Here is a 19,050-nt window from a genome sequence, read left to right as displayed (position 1 = left end):
TGAGGAACACTTGGCCTAAATGTAGCCTAATGTAATGGCAAAGTATTGTTTTGGAGTTGACTCTGCTGTGTGTTTGTGTAGGCTGGTGTGTCAGAAAGCCGGAGAGCAACAGTTAACACACTGACAGTGTCTGTGTGCAAAGGACAACGTGTGGTTAATGTTGCTTCTTGATGTGCTAAATGAGGTGGATGGCTTTCCGCCATTTAAAAAAAAAACAATTGTAATTGAGCTTCTTAGCTTAGTATGCTAAGTATGCTAAATGCTATGGGCCCTGGTCAAAAGTAGTGCACTATATAGGGAATAGGTGCATTTGGGATGCAGACTTTGTAGATAGGCAAGTATTATCCGGTGTGAGTAGGTCTTTGGGACGACGCACAATTGGCCGAGCGTAGTCCGGGTTAGGGAGGGCTTGGCCGGTAGGGATATCCTTGTCTCATCGCGACTAGCGACTACTGTGGCAGGCCGGGCGCAGTGCGTGCTAACCAAGGTCACCAGGTGCATGGTGTTTCCTCCGACACATTGGTGAGGCTGGCTTCCGGGTTGGGTGTGCCCTGTGTTAAGAAGCAGTGCGGCTTGGTTGGGTTGTGTTTCGGAGGACGCATGGCTTTCGACCTTCGTCTCTATCTTGAGACAAGTTAGTAACTACTAACAATTGGATACCATGAAATTGGGGGGAAATTTTAAAAATAAATTTTTTATAAAAGTAGGTCTTAATGTAACCTGCAATGCTTCTGTCAGAATTCTGTGTGCTGTCTGGTGCATGACGCAGCCGATTTGTTTTTGGTTAGTTAGCAGAATGAGGAATTAGCATGCTTGACTCCAATAGTTCTTAATAATACAAAGTATTTTAGGTACAGAGTTCAAAAGGCAAACTGAAAAAGAAAAACCCACACTCACTGTAGCCTAATAGTATTTGCTGTTGCTAAAAGGCATTAACATGCAGAGGTCAATCCAGCAGTCAACGCTTACAAAGGCTGTTTCTACAACATGTCCATTTGATTGAAAAATATGCATTAAAATGTAAAGACTAAATTAGCCCAATCTCCTTACACTGACCTCTGGACCAAGAACCCAGAATCAAGTAGGAAACATCCAGAAGCTGAGAGGAGCTCCCAGTTTTCAGTTCTGATCACAGGGAAAGAACAGCCCAAAATAGTTTTGTTGTTGTTTAGACTACCTTTTTTTTTTCTTCTCTCTCTCTGCCTATTTGTTCTGTACCCCATCCTGTCTCTTACAGTACGTACACTCAAAATGGTTGAATAGAAGAAGGGTAAGGAAAGAATGTTCGTCAAGGTGACACAGAAAATCTAGAAGAGTCGATAGGAAGTCAAGTGGTTACCGTAGTCATGCAGAGTAGTGCTTGTTTGTTTTAAACCTTTCACTGGCTTTGATGCCCTGTGTGCGTGTGTGCACCTCTGTTGTGGGTAACAATGCTTATCTCTCTGTGATGGACCTGTAACCACAGTGTTAGTGCACCTGACCTTGCTCAGTTGCCTGTGGAAAGCCCCTGAGGGGAGCGACGTCTGTCATCTCTCTGGAACATCTCTTTCCTCTGGTCATTTTGTCACCTTTCCCCTCTCTCAGTTCTCCCTTTGCCTGTCTTTTCATCCCCCTCCCCTGCTCCTCTTCCTCTAATTTTCCCTTTTGCTCCGGCCCCCTAACCCTGTGTGTGTGTGTGTGTGTGTGTGTGTGTGTGTGTGTGTGTGTGTGTGTGTGTGTGTGTGTGTGTGTGTGTGTGTGTGTGTGTGTGTGTGTGTGTGTGTGTGTGTGTGTGTGTGTGTGTGTGTGTGTGTGACACGTGGTTCACGGTCTTCAGTGGACCTATGTGAATGCCTGTTCTGCCTGAATGGCTTTTCACAGTGCCACGGCCAGTGTACACGGACAAAGTGAGTGACGGGCGGGCAGACGGAGTGGTGGGCGAAGAGAAGGGTGGGCAGGCAGGTAGACGGAGTGGCGGGCAGGCGGGCGGGGCCTGCTCTCCCCTGTCTTTGTCCACTACTGAGCGAACGGCTGGCTGGCTGGCTGGCTGGCTGGCTGGCAGGCAGGCAGACTGGCTGGCAGACACATGAAGGCCGACACTCATTCTCTGCTGCATCTCCCAGCCTGTTGGGTCAGAGGACAAAACTGCAGAGCTGGCTCTTTTCTGTGGCCAGCAGTGGATGAAGACAGGGGAGTGTGTCTCACTCAGTCTCCCACTTTCACCAGACCTCCTTAGCTCCAATGGTTTACTTCTGTAGTTGCATGTGCATGCATACAGTGCATTCGGAAAATACTCCTTGACATATACATTTACATAAGTATTCAGACCCTTTACTTAGTACTTTGTTGAAGCACCTTTGGCAGCGATTACAGTCTTGAGTCATTTTGGGTATGACGCTACAAGCATGGCACACCTGTATTTGGGGAGTTTCTCCCATTCTTCTCTGCAGACCCTCTCAAGCTCTGTCAAGTTGGATGGGGAGCGTTTTTCAGGTCTCGCCAGAGATGTTCGATCGGGTTCAAGTCTGGGCTCTGGCTGGGCCACTCAAGGACATTGAGACTTGTCCGGATGCCACTCCTGCGTTGTCTTGGCTGTGTGCTTAGTTGTCTTGGCTGTGTGCTTAGAGTCATGTTGGAATGTGAACCTTCGCCCCAGTCTGAGGTCCTGAGCACTCTGGAGCAGGTTTTCATCAAGGATCTTCCCCAGTCCCTGCCACTGAAAAACATCCCCACAGCATGATGCTGCCACCACCACCATGCTTCACCATAGTGATGGTGCCAGATTTCCTCCAGATGTGATCCTTGACATTCAGGCCAAAGAGTTTTGGTTTTATCAGACCAGAGCATCTTGTTTCTCTGTTTTAGGTGCCTTTTGGCAAACTCCAAGCGGGCTGTCGTGCCTTTTCCTGAGGATCGGCTTCTTTCTTGCCACTCTACCATAAAGGCCTGATTTGACGGCGTGCTGCAGAGATGGTTGCCCATCTCCACAGAGAACTGTGGAGCTCTGTCAGAGTGATCACCGGGTTCTTGGTCACCTCTCTGACCAAGGCTCTTCTCCCCAAATTGCTCAGTTTGACCTGGTGGCCAGCTCTTGGAAGAGTTTTGGTGGTTCCAAACTTTTTCCATTTAAGAATGATGGTGGTTCTTGGGGACCTTCAATGCTGCAGACATGTTTTGGTACCCTTCCCCCGATCTGTGCCTTGACACAATCCTTTCTCAGAGCTCAACGAATTAGTCCTTTGACCTCATGGCTTGCTTTTGCCTCTGACATACACTGTCAACTGTGGGACCTTTATAAAGAGAGGCGTGCCTTTCCAATTCATGTCCAATCAATTGAATTTACCACAGGTGGACTCCCATCAAGTTGAAGAAACATCTCAATGGTGATCAATGGAAACAGGATGCACCTGAGCTCAATTTCGAGTCTCATTGGAAAGGGTCTGAATACTTATGTAATTGAGGTATTTCTGTTTTATTTTTTATAAATTTGCTAACATTTCTAAACTTTTATTGTGTAGATTGATAAAGAACAAATTGTATTTAATACATTTTAGAATAAGGCTGTACCGTAACAAAATGTGGAAAAGATGAAGGGGTCTGAATACTTTCCGAATGCACTGTATGGAACACACACACACACACACACACACACACACACAGAGTTGATGGGGAGGGGGTTTGGGTGAAGCTCCATGTCTGTGACCTAAAACAGCTCACACCCTAGCCCCAGTCTCTGAGGACCTCAAGACCCAAGGCTCAATGTTAGACAGTAACAGGAAACACTTTTCTGTTTCACTTTCTCACCTCTATACATTTCTCAGTAGCAGGGGCTCTCGAGTGTTTCGGTGAAACTGCGGTTGTATTTCCAAGAGCAGGGCCAAAGGTCAGACTGACTGACGTTGTAATTTTCCTGATGTTCCACCTTCAGTGGAATGACTTCCAGACCAGAGTGGCTGTCATATTTTTAGCTGCATAGGCTAGCTATTATTACCATTGAAATTGCAAGATAATTGACACACAAGTCCGACTAGAAAAATGGTCTTGTTTGTATTGCCTATGCAGCCTGTTAGTATCTCTTTCCTATTGGCTGCTCTGTTTCCTAGAAACCTGTCATTTCTCAGTTTAATGATAGTGCTGCTGTCCCCACATCCTTGATGATGTCATATCTAGGTAGATCTGGTTCATATGGCGTTATCACCGTACTTGCCACTGCTCTCCTCAGACTGCTCACAACCGAGAACAGCACGCTCTCTTTCCTGTGACACTTCAGTTCCACTGCAGGGTTGTTTGATAAACCTGCTTCACCATAAAGATGCCGAGCTGGGTGTAAAGTCAAAAGCCAACCACCAAGGCTGATTAGCGTGTGGTCTAGGCCAGGGATCATCAACTAGATTCAGGAGTGGGTGGTCAGGGGGCCGGAACATCATTACAAATCATTTGTAGGTTGCAGATTGACTACAAGAACCACAAACCGATATATTTGACTCAAGCATAATCATTTCAGAATGTTTATACAACCATGTGTTTCTGTTATGCGTGGAAATACTTGAACAGATTTCCAAAATGGAAATCACTTGTGGCTGATGTCCTGGTGATTTTACAGTCTTATGTACAACAATGAAAAATCAACCCACATTTTTTTGTATCTTTTTTGTTGTTGTTGTCAGAACTTGGGGATGGAATAAAACCACCTGTGGGCCACTAGTTGGGGAACCCTGACCAAGGCCTATCCTCCTATAGTACAGAATGTAATGTGTGGATGTGGAACAGGGACTATTATACAATATCAAATTCTGAATCACCTTATGAGTTTGTCAACCAAATGAAATCTCAACCCAATAACTGTAACGTATGAAGATCCTCCTGTATTGAGTAGTGTGTTATGTTTGTGTATTTGTACTGATGGGGAGCTGGGGGGTAACATTTGGGAAGTCTCTGGAGAGGGTCCTGATGAGGATGATGATGTAGCTCAGTTGGTAGAGCATGGCGCTTGTAACGCCAGGGTAGTGGGTTCGATTCCCGGGACCACCCATACGTAGAATGTATGCACACATGACTGTAAGTCGCTTTGGATAAAAGCGTCTGCTAAATGGCATATATTATATTATTATGATCCCAGGGTCAGCGTATTGTTGGTGCAAAGCATGCTGGGAATCCTGCCCAGGGTGGACAGTGTCAGCTGTGAATATTTTGTATTTACTTTGCCACACATCTGTGGGTTATATTGTCAATTTTCTCCAACCATATTACCAAATTTTGTCTGTGTGTGACTAAAGCTGAAACACGATGGTGAATGACTAAGATTGAAAGTGACCAGTGAGAAGTGAAATGGAATCGGAGGGCGTCACAAGCAGACCTCTGTAAATTTCCCCTGTAGTGCACTCAGCGTCATATTGAAGGTGCCACCTGCAAACAACAGCAAAGCGGGCACCACGCCACTGTTTTGGTAAACAGCTGATCTCTGAGATGAGATGTTGTTGGGATGTTCGCTACAAATGAGTAGCATGAGACTTTTTGCTTCACATCAAACTGTTGTGCATCTCTCCCTCTTTGCTTTTCCCTTGTGGCTTCAGTGGCTCAGGGCATACCTTATTAAGTACACTAAAATGCTCTAAACAATCTCCAAGAGGGACAAACAATTTGGATGCGTTGTGTATACAGTCAAGGAGATGGCGTCAGGCGTTTCGAAGCAGACGGCTAACCAAATATGGCTGTTGTCCAACATTTAGTTTTCACAGGCTTCCAGTGGCGTCACCCTACCAAAGCGTTCCTGTCACTAACTCTCAATACAATACATCAGTAAGATGTAGCCTATCTAATGCTGCGTCCTGTTTCTTTTAAAGGTTGAAGAGCTCTGGAGTTTTTGTTTATGCTAGACCCTCGCTACATTTATTTGCCAATCTGTTCCACTTGTTTGAAAGTGTCAGTTTTAGTTGACATAGCCTAGCTATGGAGTGTCCACTGAACCGCCGGTACATTTGTTTGTCTGTACACAGGCTCGGATCTGGGGTGTATCATATTTGTGTAGGCCTAATTTATGATAGCTGGTGTGTGTGTGTACTCGCCCACCCGCCCAGTGCTGGAGTGCCGTCTCTGTGTAGTGAGTCAGTGTAGTGCCAGTGGGTGGTGCAGCAAACTGGAAAGAGACCTGGTATTAATCTAAACGGGGGGAGATTCCTTCCTTCCATGACCACGTTTCCATCCACAGGCTTTATGCGAGTAAAGTCATGCAGTATACATTGCATTCGGGAAAGTATTCAGACCCCTTGACCTTTTTCCACATTTTGTTACATTACAGCCTTATTCTAAAATAGTTTTTTCCCTCATCAATCTACACACAATACCCCATAATGACAGAGCAAAAACTCTTGAAGTGCACGATATGAGCTTTCCAATAAATATCCAGGGTCTTATTCTGGTGACATGTTGATCAATGATTAAAAATATTCTCGCTGTTATCCATTTTAATCTCAAGCCTACCCACAGTGTATCTGCCAACTGTTGGCCATGTGCCAAGACCAGAGGAGGCACATTTGCTTTGCTTTTTAACGCAGCAGCAGTTTTGTCACAATCGGTAGAGTTAGAAATGCAACGGAAACACATTTTTATTCGCTACATGAAAAACTAAAACTCACTTTTTACATTTAAAAAAAATCTGCAACAAGTCAGTTTGGTGAAAACACCACTGATGGGAAAATGCACATTTTCTTCATGCAGATTTTAGGATATTTGCATGAAAATCTGTCACTAATTGGATGGAAATCTAGCTACTGAGTCAAATACTTCTAATTTCTCCTTAAAGCTGTTGGGAGGAACAAGGGCTCCATGTGATTCATTCATACTAAGACTCATGAGGACAGGAAATGAGGGGGAAAGGAATCTCCTTTTGATGTGCCCAACCTGTCTGGGATAAGCATGGGACGTGTTCCTAATGGCACCATATTCCCTAAGTAGTGCACTCCTTTTCAGCAGGGCCCATAGGCCTTTGGTCAAAAGTAGTGCACTAAATAGGTAATAGGGTGTAATTTAGGACGCACCCATAGACATTTCATCGGCTCACACACTGTGTCACAGGGTCACACTCATCCGCCTCAGCCCTCTGGAATCCACCCGTTTTCTCTCCCCCGCTCTCCTTTGTCCCCCGCTCTCCTTTGTCCCCCGCTGTCCTTTCTCCCCCATCTTATACTGTCTCGCTCATTTCCTTTCCGTCAGCCAGCATGTGGAACAGCTCACACATGACACACAACAGCAGAGTTATCATCAGCATACGACGAGCACTTTCCTTCTGCCCATTTTCTCCTGAAAGAACAGTGAGGAGATTAATTTTCAAAGGTGACCTTTGCCCTGTCATCCCATGGGGCTGTTGATGACTGGCCTTCCCTCCTCCCTCTGAGCTGGGCTGGAGACTGTGAGTGTGTTCCCGGAGGAGCAGCCTTCCTCTCTGGGTCTCTCCATTCTGAACTGGGCCTGGCCTGGAGGGAAGGAGTCCTGGCGCTCAGCCCAGAGAGTTCCACTGAGGGATACTCCAGGGGAAGAGCCAAGTTGGATTTTCAACAGCAAAGACTTGTACACACAGGAACACGTACTTTAGACACTCTGACACTGAGAAAGACCGACACACACACACACACACACACACACAGCCTGCATGTCCCAGTGGTTTTGCGTTTCCCACTAGTTCCTCCACCATCTGGATCCCCTCTCCATCTAGTTTTGGAGGTCTTGTTGGAGAGTGCTGTAGAGCGAAAGGAAAACAACATCAAAACAGCAATGGATCAAATGAATGCATCCTGATATGTCTACTCCCTAAAAAAAAAACTAACGCTCCTCACCACGAACACTCAGTCAAATGTTCAAGTTAAGCAGAAGCAAACTATCTTGAAACGTCTCTTAATGTGCCACAAACACACGTATGACGTGGTTTTTTGAAGGGAGTTGCGTCGAAGAGGATGTGGTGAGTTACTGGAACCGAGTGGTGTTTGAGGTGGTGTGTTACCGGAACAGAGTGGTGTTTGAGGTGGTGTGTTACCGGAACAGAGTGGTGTTTGAGGTGGTGTGTTACCGGAACAGAGTGGTGTTTGAGGGGTCTAGGACACGACGTGCTGTAACAATGTCTGCTTGATCTCGGACCCTGTCTCTCTCTGCCTCTCTGTGTGTCCTCCAGGGCTCCAGTCCTAAACTGACAGCACGTTGCTCAGACATCCTGGAGATCCGCCGCTGCAACTGTCTGGAGATGCCGGACAACACAAACACGTTTGTTCTAAAGGTGAGGAAGAGGAGAGACTCTTCCTGTTGTTGGTGATCTAGCTTCATGCCTCATTTCTTGTCCTTTTGTCAACATCACCTATTCACACACACGCAACCATACAGCCGAGCCAGTCTGTTCTCTGTCCAAAAGCACTCCTGTGGATTTATAGTGAGCATTGAGCTTCCACATGAATTGCGCGCACTTTACACACACACACACACACACACACACACACACACACACACACACACACACACACACACACACACACACACACACACACACACACACACACACACACACACACACACACACACACACACACACACACACACACACGTAGTAATATGGCGCCAACAGATATGGCTTCTAGCTCCTAAGCAACTTTTCAGTATTTTTCTTTCATTATTAGGCCTGAATATTTTTTTTTGTGTGTTATTACATACAGCCAGAAATAAGAGCAGGGGTAACTCACCAGCGTTACTACTAGGAATACGATATTACCAAATTGGATCCTTTGTTTCGTACCCCCCAGGGAAATTAAACTCATTCCAGAGGCTGCTCCAAAACACCACTGACGGAGAAGAAGTATTCAGAGTGGACTTCTAGTCCGACTCAGGAGGCGTGCACACCATCCACTGCTTCAGAGTATATAGTCTCTGGATAATAAAGTAGCCGAGCTCAAGGCGAGGATCTCCTTCCAGAGAGACATACGTGATTGTAACACTCTCTAGGGATGATATACTGTCCCCGTCCATACAGCCTGCTGGGTTCTCAGTACATCGCGCAGACGGGAATAAAGAACTCTCCGAAGAGAGAAAGGCGGGGGGATAGGTTTCATGATTACCTACTCATGATGTTTCTGTGTGTTATGATAATCACAAGTCCTTTTGTTCACCCGACCTAGAATACCTCACAATCAAATGCCGACGTATTACCTCACAAGATAATTCTCTTCAGTTATAGTCACAGCCGTGTATATTCCCCCTCAAGCCGATACCACGACAGCCCTCAAAGAATTGCAGTGGACTTTATACAAACTCGTAACCACATATCCTGAGGCATCATTTATTGTAGCTTTGGATTTTAAAAAAAAGCCAATTTGAGGAAACCGCTACAAAAGTTTGACCAACCCATTGACTGTAGTACTCGCTCTGGAGAAACATTGGACCACTGCTACTCAACTTTTCAAAATGCCTACAAGGCCCTCCCTTCGGCAAGTCTAAGCACGATTCCATTTTGCTCCTCCCTTCCCATAGGCAGAAACTCTTAACAGGAAGTACCTGTGCTAAGGTCTATTCAACGCTGGTCTGACCAATCGGAATCCATGCTCCGAGATTGTTTTGATCATGCGGCCTGGGATATGTTTCGGGTAGCCTCTGGGAATAACATAAATACACGGATACGGTGACTGAGTTCATCAGGAACTCTATAGAGGATGTTGTACTCACTGTCTAATAAAACCTACCCAAATCAGAAACCGTGGATAGATGGCAGAATTCGCACAAAACTGAAAGTGTGAACCACCTCATTTAACCGTGGCAAGGTGACTGGGAATCTGGACGAATTCAAACAGTGTAGTTATTCCCACCGTAAGGCAATCAAACAGGCAAAACGTCAGTACAGAGACATGGTGGAGTTGCAATTCAACGGCTCAGACACGAGACGTATATGGTAGGGTCTGCAGACAATCACCGACTACAAAGGGAAAACCAGCCATGTCGCGGACACTGACGTCTTGCTTCCGGACAAGCTTAACACCTTCTCCCGCTTTGAGGATAACACAGTGCCACCGATGCTGTCTGCTACCAAGGACTGTGGGCTCTCGTTCTCCATGGCCGTGAGTAGGACATTTTAAGCATGTTAACCCTCGCAGGGCTGCCAGCCCAGACGGCATTCCTCGCCGCGCCCTCAGACCAGCTGGCTGGAGTGCTTACGGACATATTCAATATCTCCCTATCCCAGTCTGCTATCCCGACTTGCTTCAAGATGTCCACCATTGTTCCTGTACCCAAGAAAGCAAAGGTAACTGAACTAAATGACTATCGCCTCGTAGCACTCACTATTGTCATCATGAAGTTCTTTGAAAGGCTAGTTAAGGATCGTATCACCTCTACCTTACCTGATCCTAGACCCTCTCAAATTAGCTTACGGCCCCAATAGATCCACAGACGATGCTGTTGCACTGCACACTGCTCTATCCCATCTGGACAAGAGGAATACCTGTGTAAGAATGCTGTTAATTGACTATAGCGCAGCATTCAACACCATAGTACCCGCTAAGCTCATAATTAACCTCTGGGCCCTGGGTCTGTACCCTGCCCTGTGCAACTGGGTCCTGGACTTCCTGACGGGCCGCCCCCAGGTGGTGAAGGTAGGAAACAACACGATGACTTCGCTGATCCTCAAAACAGGAGCCCCACAAGTGTGCGTGCTCAGCCCCCTCCTTTACTCCCTGTTCGCCTCCAACTCAATTGTCAAGTTTGTAGACGACACAACAGTAGTAGGCCTGATGATCAACAATGACAAGACAACCTACAGGGAGGAGGTGAAGGCCCTTGGAGAGTGGTGCCAGGAAAATAACCTCTCACTCAACATCAACAAAACAATGGAGCTGATCGTGGACTTCAGGAAACAGCAGATGGAGCACGCCCCTATCCACATCGACGGGACCGTACACATCACTGACGATCTGAAATGGTCCACCCACACAGACAGTGTGGTGAAGAAGGCGCAACAGCGCCTCTTCAACCTCAGGAGGCTGAAGAAATTTGGCTTGGCCCCTAAAACCCTCACAAACTTTTACAGATGCACAATTGAGAGCATCCTGTCAGACTGTATCACCGCCTGCAACCACAGAGCTCTCCAGAGGATGGTGCGGTCTGCCCAACACATCACCGGTGGCAAACTACCTGCCCTCCAGGACACCTACAGCGCCTGATGTCACAGGAAGGCAAAAAAGATCATCAAGAACATCAACCACCCAAGCCACTGCCTGTTCACCCCGCTATCATCCATCAAAGCTGCGACTGAGAGACTGAAAAACGGCCTCTATCTCAAGGCCATCAGACTGTTAAATAGCTTTCACTAGCCGGGTTTCCACCCAGTTACGCAACCCTGCACCTTAGAGGCTGCTGCCCTATATAATATATTTGGGATCACTGGCCACTTTAATAATGTTTACATACTGCTTTACTCATCTCATGTATATACTGTATTATATTCTACTGTATTTTAGTCAATACCACTCCGACATTGAGCAATCTAATATCTATATATTTCTCAATTCCATTATTTTACTTTTAGATTGGTGTGTATTGTTGTTAGATTCAACTGCACTGTTGGAGCTAGAAACACAAGCATTTCACTACACCCGCAATAACATTTGCTAAATATGTATATGTGACCAATAGAATAAGATTTGATTTGACACACACATCCTCTGCCAAACTTGCCTTAGTTTCTTCCTGTTCCAGTTCTTGTGCGTGTCACGGCTGTGTGCGTGTCACGTCTGTGTGTGTGTGCGTGTCACGTCTGTGTGTGTGTGCGTGCGTGTCACGTCTGTGTGTGTGTGCGTGTCACGTCTGTGTGTGTGTGCGTGTCACGTCTGTGTGTGTGTGCGTGTCACGTCTGTGTGTGTGTGCGTGTCACGTCTGTGTGTGTGTGCGTGTCACGTCTGTGTGTGTGTGCGTGTCACGTCTGTGTGTGTGTGCGTGTCACGTCTGTGTGCGTGTCACGTCTGTGTGTGCGTGTCACGTCTGTGTGTGTGTGCGTGCGCGTCACGTGTGTGTGTGTGCGTGCGCGTCACGTGTGTGCGTGCGCGTCACGTGTGTGTGTGTGCGTGCGCGTCACGTGTGTGTGTGTGTGCGTGCGCGTCACGTGTGTGTGTGTGCGTGCGCGTCACGTGTGTGTGTGTGTGCGTGCGCGTCACGTGTGTGTGTGTGTGCGTGCGCGTCACGTGTGTGTGTGTGTGTGTGCGTGCGCGTCACGTGTGTGTGTGTGTGTGCGTCACGTGTGTGTGTGTGCGTGCGCGTCACGTGTGTGTGTGTGCGTGCGCGTCACGTGTGTGTGTGTGCGTGCGCGTCACGTGTGTGTGTGTGCGTGCGCGTCACGTGTGTGTGTGTGCGTGCGCGTCACGTGTGTGTGTGTGCGTGCGCGTCACGTGTGTGTGTGTGCGTGCGCGTCACGTGTGTGTGTGTGCGTGCGCGTCACGTGTGTGTGTGTGTGCGTGCGCGTCACGTGTGTGTGTGTGCGTGCGCGTCACGTGTGTGTGTGTGCGTGCGCGTCACGTGTGTGTGTGCGTGCGCGTCACGTGTGTGTGTGTGTGTGCGTGCGCGTCACGTGTGTGTGTGTGCGTGCGTGCGCGTCACGTGTGTGTGTGTGCGTGCGTGCGCGTCACGTGTGTGTGTGTGCGTGCGTGCGCGTCACGTGTGTGTGTGTGCGTGCGCGTCACGTGTGTGTGTGTGCGTGCGTGCGCGTCACGTGTGTGTGTGTGTGTGTGCGTGCGCGTCACGCGTGTGTGCGTGCGCGTCACGCGTGTGTGCGTGCGCGTCACGCGTGTGCGTGCGCGCGTGCGTGTCACGTGTGTGTGCGTGCGTGTCACGTGTGTGTCACGTGTGTGTCACGTGTGTGTCACGTGTGTGTCACGTGTGTGCGTGCGTGTCACGTGTGTGTGCGTGCGTGCGTGTCACGTGTGTGCGTGCGTGCGTGTCACGTGTGTGTGTGTGTGTGTGTGTGTGTGTGTGTGTGTGTGTGTGTGTTCGTGCGTGCGTGGCACGTGTGGCACGTGTGTGTGTGTGTGTATCACTACTTTCTGTGTGTGTTCATTTCCTTAACCAGCAGTCTTGTCTCATCCCCAGGTTAATCACTATCCAGGTAGTCTCATATTTGAGACCGACAATGACCAACAGGTCAGCTCCTGGACAACAGAAATTAAAGAATGGATAAACAACAGGTGAGAGACGTGCCACATCTAACCTAAATGTTACCACTATTTATCATGCTACTCTTCTCCCTGTCTACTGTCAGCCTTTTTCTTCATCTAGCTTTTTGTTGTGTGTGTGTGCGGAGCTGTGTCAGGTGCAGCCCTGTGAAAGAGGAAGCGTGGGGGAGGTGTGTCTCAGTGGGGGAATTTTCAGGACCTTTCTGCAGATGTCTGGATTCTCCATCTCACTTCCCGTTCTGAGGCCAACACGGTTTCAGCTCTGCAGCACCCATGTCCCAAGGGTTCTCTCTCTCTCTCACTCACTCATTTTAGTCTCATGCATTTCTCTCCTGCAGTACTGCCATCTAGTAGTTAGTATACTGCTATTAGGATTCCACATTTGTCTTCAAAATGGATATCCTGTATTAATTAAATGGCTGAAGTGTGCAGGGAATGATGAGCTATTGGAGACCCATGACTTGACAAGGCTTTCAGCATGTCTGTTATCATGCTGTTCCAAATCTAGCAGCATACAAGATTATATGATTGTGCATATTCATTAGTTTGCACATGTGTGCAGCTATTTTTCATGTGTGTTTGAGATACAGTGCCTTCGGAAAGTATTCAGACCCCTTGACTTTTTCCCCCTCAACAATCTACACACAATACCCCACAATGACAAAGTTTTTATTTTATTTTTATGTTTGCTAATTAATATAAAATAAATACTTTTACTTAAGTTTTCAGACCCTTTACTCAGTACTTTGTTGAAGCACCTTTGGCAGCGATTACAGCTTGGGTATGACGCTACAAGCTTGGCACACCTGTATTTGGGCAGTTTCTCCCATTATTCTCTGCAGATCCTCTCAAGCTCTGTCGTGTTGGATGGGGAGCATTGCTGCACAGCTATTTTCAGGTTCCTCCTGAGATGTTTAAGTCGGGCTCTGGCTGGGCCACTCAAGGACATTCAGAGACTTGTCCCGAATCCTCTCCTATGTTGTTTTGGCTGTGTGCTTAGGGTCGTTGTCCTGTTGGAAGGTGAACCTTCGCCCCAGTCTGAGGTACTGAGCGCTCTGGAGCAGGTTTTCATCAAGGATCTCTCTGTACTTTGCTCTTTTCAACTTTGCCTCGATCATGACTAGTTTCGCAGTCCCTGCCGCTGAAAAACATCCCCACAGCATGATGCTGACACAACCATGCTTCACCGTAGGGATGGTGCCAGGTTTCCCAGGATCTTGGTTTCATCAGACCAGAGAATCTTGTTTCTCATGGTCTGAGAGTCTTTAGGTTCCTTTTGGCAAACTCCAGGCAGGCTGTCATGTGCCTTTTACTGAGTGGCTTCCGTCTGGCCACTCTACCATAAAGGCCTGATTGGTGGAGTGCTGCAGAGATGGTTGTCCTTCTGGAAGGTTCTCCCATCTCCAGAGAGTTACTCTGGAGCTCTGTCAGAGTTTTTGGTCACCTTTCTGACCATGGCCCTTCTCCCCTGATTACTCAGTTTGGCCTAGTGGTCAGCTCTAGGAAGAGTCTTAGTGGTTCCAAACTTCTTAAATTCAAGAATGATGGAGGCCACTGTGTTCTTGGGGACTTTCAATGCTGCAGAAATGTTTTGGTACCCTTCCCCAGATCTATGCCTTGACACAATCCTGTCTGAGCTCTACGGAAAATTCCTTCGACCTCATGGCTTGGTTTTTGCTCTGAAATGCAGTCAACTGTGGGACCTTGTATAGACAGGTGTGTGCCTTTCCAAATCATGTCCAATCAATTGAATTTACCACAGGTGGACTCAAATCAAGTTGTAGAAACACCTCAAGGATGATGACTGGTAACAGGATGCACCTGAGCTCAATTTCAACGGGTCTGAATACTTTATGTAAATATTTGTTTTTTGTTTTTAATACATTTGCAAAGTATTAAAATAAATATTATGGTGTATTGTGTGTAGATTGATGAGGAAACGGTTTTACTTCATCCATTTTAGAATAAGGCTGTAATGTAACATAATGTCAAGTTGTCTGAATACTTTCCAAATGCACTGTATAAAGTATCATAGAAAGTCTAAACCCCCCTTGGATTTCTTCATTTTATTTTCCCTAAGGGGATAAAAATTGATTTAATTGTTGTTTTTGTCAACGATCTACTCAAAATACTCTGTCAGTGGGGACAAAAATTTGAACATCTTCAAAAGAGTATTGAAAAATGATACCTGAGATAAGTATTCATCCCGCTGCATGTTAGAAACCCCTTAGGCAGTGATTACAGCTGTGGATCTTCTTGGGTAATTCTCATAAGATCTTTGCACACTTGTATTGTGCAATATTTGTCTATTTTATTTTCAAAATACTAATAGCTCTGTCAAGGTGTTGGGGATCATGGCTAGATAGCGATTTTCAGGTATTGTCTTAGATTCTCAGGCAGATTTAAGTCAAAACTGTAACTTGGTTGCTCAGGAACATTCACTGTGTTTTTGGTAAGCAACTCCTGTGTACATTTGGCTTTGTCTTTTCGGTTGTTGTCCTGCTGAAAGGTGAATTGCTCTCCATGTTTGGTGTAAAGCAGGTTCTCCTTTAGGATTTTGCCTTTGCTGTATTTTTTCCCAGTATTGCTTTAGTGCTTTGTTGCACACAAGATGCATGTTTTTGTATACTTTTATTCTGCGTGTTTGTATTATTTTCACTCTGTCATTTAAGTCATTATTATGGAGTCACTACAATGTTGTTGATCCATCCTCAGTTTTCTTCCATCACCCATTAAAATCGCTAATGGCCTCATGGTGACATCCCTAAGCAGTTTTCTTCCTGTCCTGCATCTCAGTTCAGAAGGACGACTGCATCGTTGATGTGTCTGGGTGGTTTAATACATCATCCACAGCATCATTATTAACTTGACCATACTTAAAGACATATTCAATGTCTGATTTGTTATTGTTACCCATCTACCAATCACTGCCCTTCTTTATGAGGCTTTTGAAAAGCTCCCTGGTCTTTGTAGTTGAATCTGTGCTTGAAATTCAGTACTTGACTAATGGGTCCTTACAGATGTTATATGTATGGGGGACAGAGGAAGGGGTAATATTCAGTACTTGACTAATGGGACCTTACAGATGTTATATGTATGGGGGACAGAGGAAGGGGTAATATTCAGTACTTGACTAATGGGACCTTACAGATGTTATATGTATGGGGGACAGAGGAAGGGGTACAATTCAAAAATCATGTCAACCCCTATTTTAACTTCCATATCACTTTATTATGTGATTTGTAAAGCAACATGTTTCTTCTGAACTAATTTAGGCCTAAACAAAGGGATTGAATACTTATGAAACAACTATTTTATTTAATTTTTATTAATTTGCAAAACATTTAGTATTTTTTGTAGCTCAATGACAAATTACATCTATTTCAATCCTACTTTGTAACAAAATGTGAAAACATTTCAATGGGTTGTAGACTTTCTATAGGCTACACTGAGCAAAAATATAAATGCAATATGTCCCATCTTTCATAAGCTGAATAAAAGATCCCAGAAAGGCTGATTTCTTTCTAATTTTGTCCACAAATTTGTTTACATCCCTGTTAAGTGAGCATTTCTCCTTTTTGAAGATAATCCATCCACCTGAAAGGTGTGCGATATCAAGAAGTTGATTAAACAGCATGATCATTACACAGGTGCACCTTGTGCAGGGGGCAATAAAAGGCCACTCTAAAATGTGCAGTTTTGTCACAACAGATGTCTCAAGTTTTGACTGCAGGAATGTCAATCAGAGCTGTTGGCAGATAAATGTTTTTTTTTCTCCACAATAAGCCTTCTCCAACATTGTTTTAGAGAATTTGGCAGTACGTCCAACAGGCCTCGCAACCGCAGACCACGTGTAACCACACCAGCCCACGACCACCACATCCGGCTGCTTCATCTGCTGGATTGTCTGAGACCAGCCACCCGGACTGTGGGTTTGCACAACTGAAGAATTTCTGCAAAAACTGTCAAAACCCATCTCAGGGAAGATCATCATGCTCGTTGTCCTCACCAGGGTCTTGACCTGACTGCAGATAGGCGTCGTAACTGACTTAAGTGGGCAAATGCTCAACTTTGATGGCCACTGGCACGCTGGAGAAGTGTGCTCTTCCCAGATGAATCCCGGTTTCAAATGTACCGGGCAGGTAGCGGGCAGGTAGCAGACAGCGTGTATAGCGTCGTTTGGGCGAGCGGTTTACTAATGTCAACGTTGTGAACAAAATTCCCTATGGTGGGGTTATGGTGTGGGAAGGCATTAGCTACACACAACAAACACAATTTCATTTGATCAATGGCAATTTGAAAACAAAGCTACCGTTTTGACAGATTTTTACAGATTTTCCTTTTTTAAATTGTTAAAAAGGAAAATATGTTTGTTCTGTGTGTGTGTGTGTGTGTGTGTGTGTGTGTGTGTGTGTGTGTGTGTGTATATATACACCAGGCAGGATGGGGCAATGGACTCATGCTGCTTTTGCCAAATCCTGACTCTGCCATCAGCATGACGTACCAGGATCCGGGATTCATCGGACCAGGCGATGTTTTTCCACTCCTCAATTGCCCAGTGTTAGTGATCTCGCATCCCGATTGGCGCAGTGGCTGCTTGTTGTTTTTCAGATAGGAGTGGAACCCGGTTTGGTCGTCTGTGCATTCTGAGATGCAGTTCTGCATACCACTGTACTGTGCTGTTATTTGTCTGTCTGTGGCCCGGCCCACCTGTTAACTTGCACGATTCTTGCCATTTCTCCGTCAACAAGCTGTTTTCACCCACAGTGCTGCTGCTGACTGGATGCTTTTTGTTTGTGGCACCATTCTCGGTGAACCCTAGACACTGTCGTGCGTGAAAATCCCAGGAGGCTGGTAGTTTCTGAGATACTAGAACCGACGCGCCTACCACGGTCAAAGTCACTGAGGTGACTTGTTTTGTCCATTCTAACGTTGAATGGAACAGTAACTGGATGCCGGTCTACTTGCATTTTTGTGAACGGGTGGTGTACCTAATAAACTGGACTGAATACGTATGAGAAGTAAAAACTCCTGTCTGTCTCTCTCACTCACAGAGAGAGGAGAAAGCTCGTCTTCCTGTTATTCAGAGTTCTCAGAACTGTAGTCAGCATTTTAAGCAGGATTTGATCTGTCTTCCTTCTCAACCTGGCTACCAAAGTGTACGTGTGTGTGTTGAGTGTGTGGTGTTGCTTGGGGTGCGGGATTCATGTACAATAACGTGGCGTTCTCAAGACTTAACAAGACGCTTCCTGACCGAGCCCCGATGCTTTTGTGTGCCATCCTGCTGCTTCCTGTAGACTCCATGGCCCCCAGCCCTCCCTCTTCCTTTCGTTCTCTTACTTTCTCCCCTAGTGTGAACACCCCTCCAAAGCTCCCCTCTGTGGTTCACACAATTTAAATAATACATTTGTGTATTATTGTAATATTATACTAGTGTGATCTAAATAATTTTTGATTTAGTTTTATTTGACTTCCTTGTGAATAATGCCTAATTGTTAAAAGAGCAGTCGCACAGAGGCTGGAGTTGACTAATGAAGTCAATCGATGGCAGTGTCATTCCCAGGAGGCTAATGTTTCATCCCACTGTGGATGGACTGCTGCTAACTAAAGGCATTGTTTGTCCACAGGTCTGGAAGCGGGGATTTGGAACGCCTAACCTACCCTACGGATAATGCTGCGACGGCCAACCGGAGAGGGAGCTCCGAGTCAGGGAGTCAGGGTGGGTGTCAGGGACAGGAAGGGGCGGACCTTCTTTCCCATGCGTGTCGTTTCACAACAAGGAAGTGTGTGAATATCTCAGGATTCTATTGTAACTTGATGTTTAAAATGATGCAGTAGTAGTTACGATTGTCTGCCGTTTTAGAATCAGAGCATGGTGATT

General features: G+C 46.2%; 1 protein-coding gene across 3 annotated transcripts in view; it reads left to right on the top strand.

Moving 5' to 3' along the window:
* The window catches only part of LOC124034630 (SH2B adapter protein 3-like), a 71,587-nt gene that overhangs the window by 30,607 nt on the left and 21,930 nt on the right, over window positions 1–19,050 (top strand). For 2 of the 3 annotated variants that reach the window (XM_046348055.1, XM_046348054.1), the window contains exons 3-6: window positions 8,144–8,245; window positions 13,087–13,181; window positions 18,797–18,888; window positions 19,033–19,050. The exon at window positions 19,033–19,050 is cut by the window's right edge and continues 66 nt beyond it. In XM_046348055.1, coding sequence (XP_046204011.1) covers window positions 8,144–8,245; window positions 13,087–13,181; window positions 18,797–18,888; window positions 19,033–19,050 — 307 coding nt within the window. The remainder of the gene's footprint in view (window positions 1–8,143; window positions 8,246–13,086; window positions 13,182–18,796; window positions 18,889–19,032) is intronic. The other variant, XM_046348056.1, reaches the window with a different exon arrangement.

This window comes from Oncorhynchus gorbuscha, linkage group LG04, assembly GCF_021184085.1.
Source record: "Oncorhynchus gorbuscha isolate QuinsamMale2020 ecotype Even-year linkage group LG04, OgorEven_v1.0, whole genome shotgun sequence".
NCBI classification, from domain to species: domain Eukaryota; kingdom Metazoa; phylum Chordata; class Actinopteri; order Salmoniformes; family Salmonidae; genus Oncorhynchus; species Oncorhynchus gorbuscha.
The sequence above is the reverse complement of the archived record's forward strand: the minus strand, read 5'-3'. Positions and strand labels throughout refer to the sequence as shown.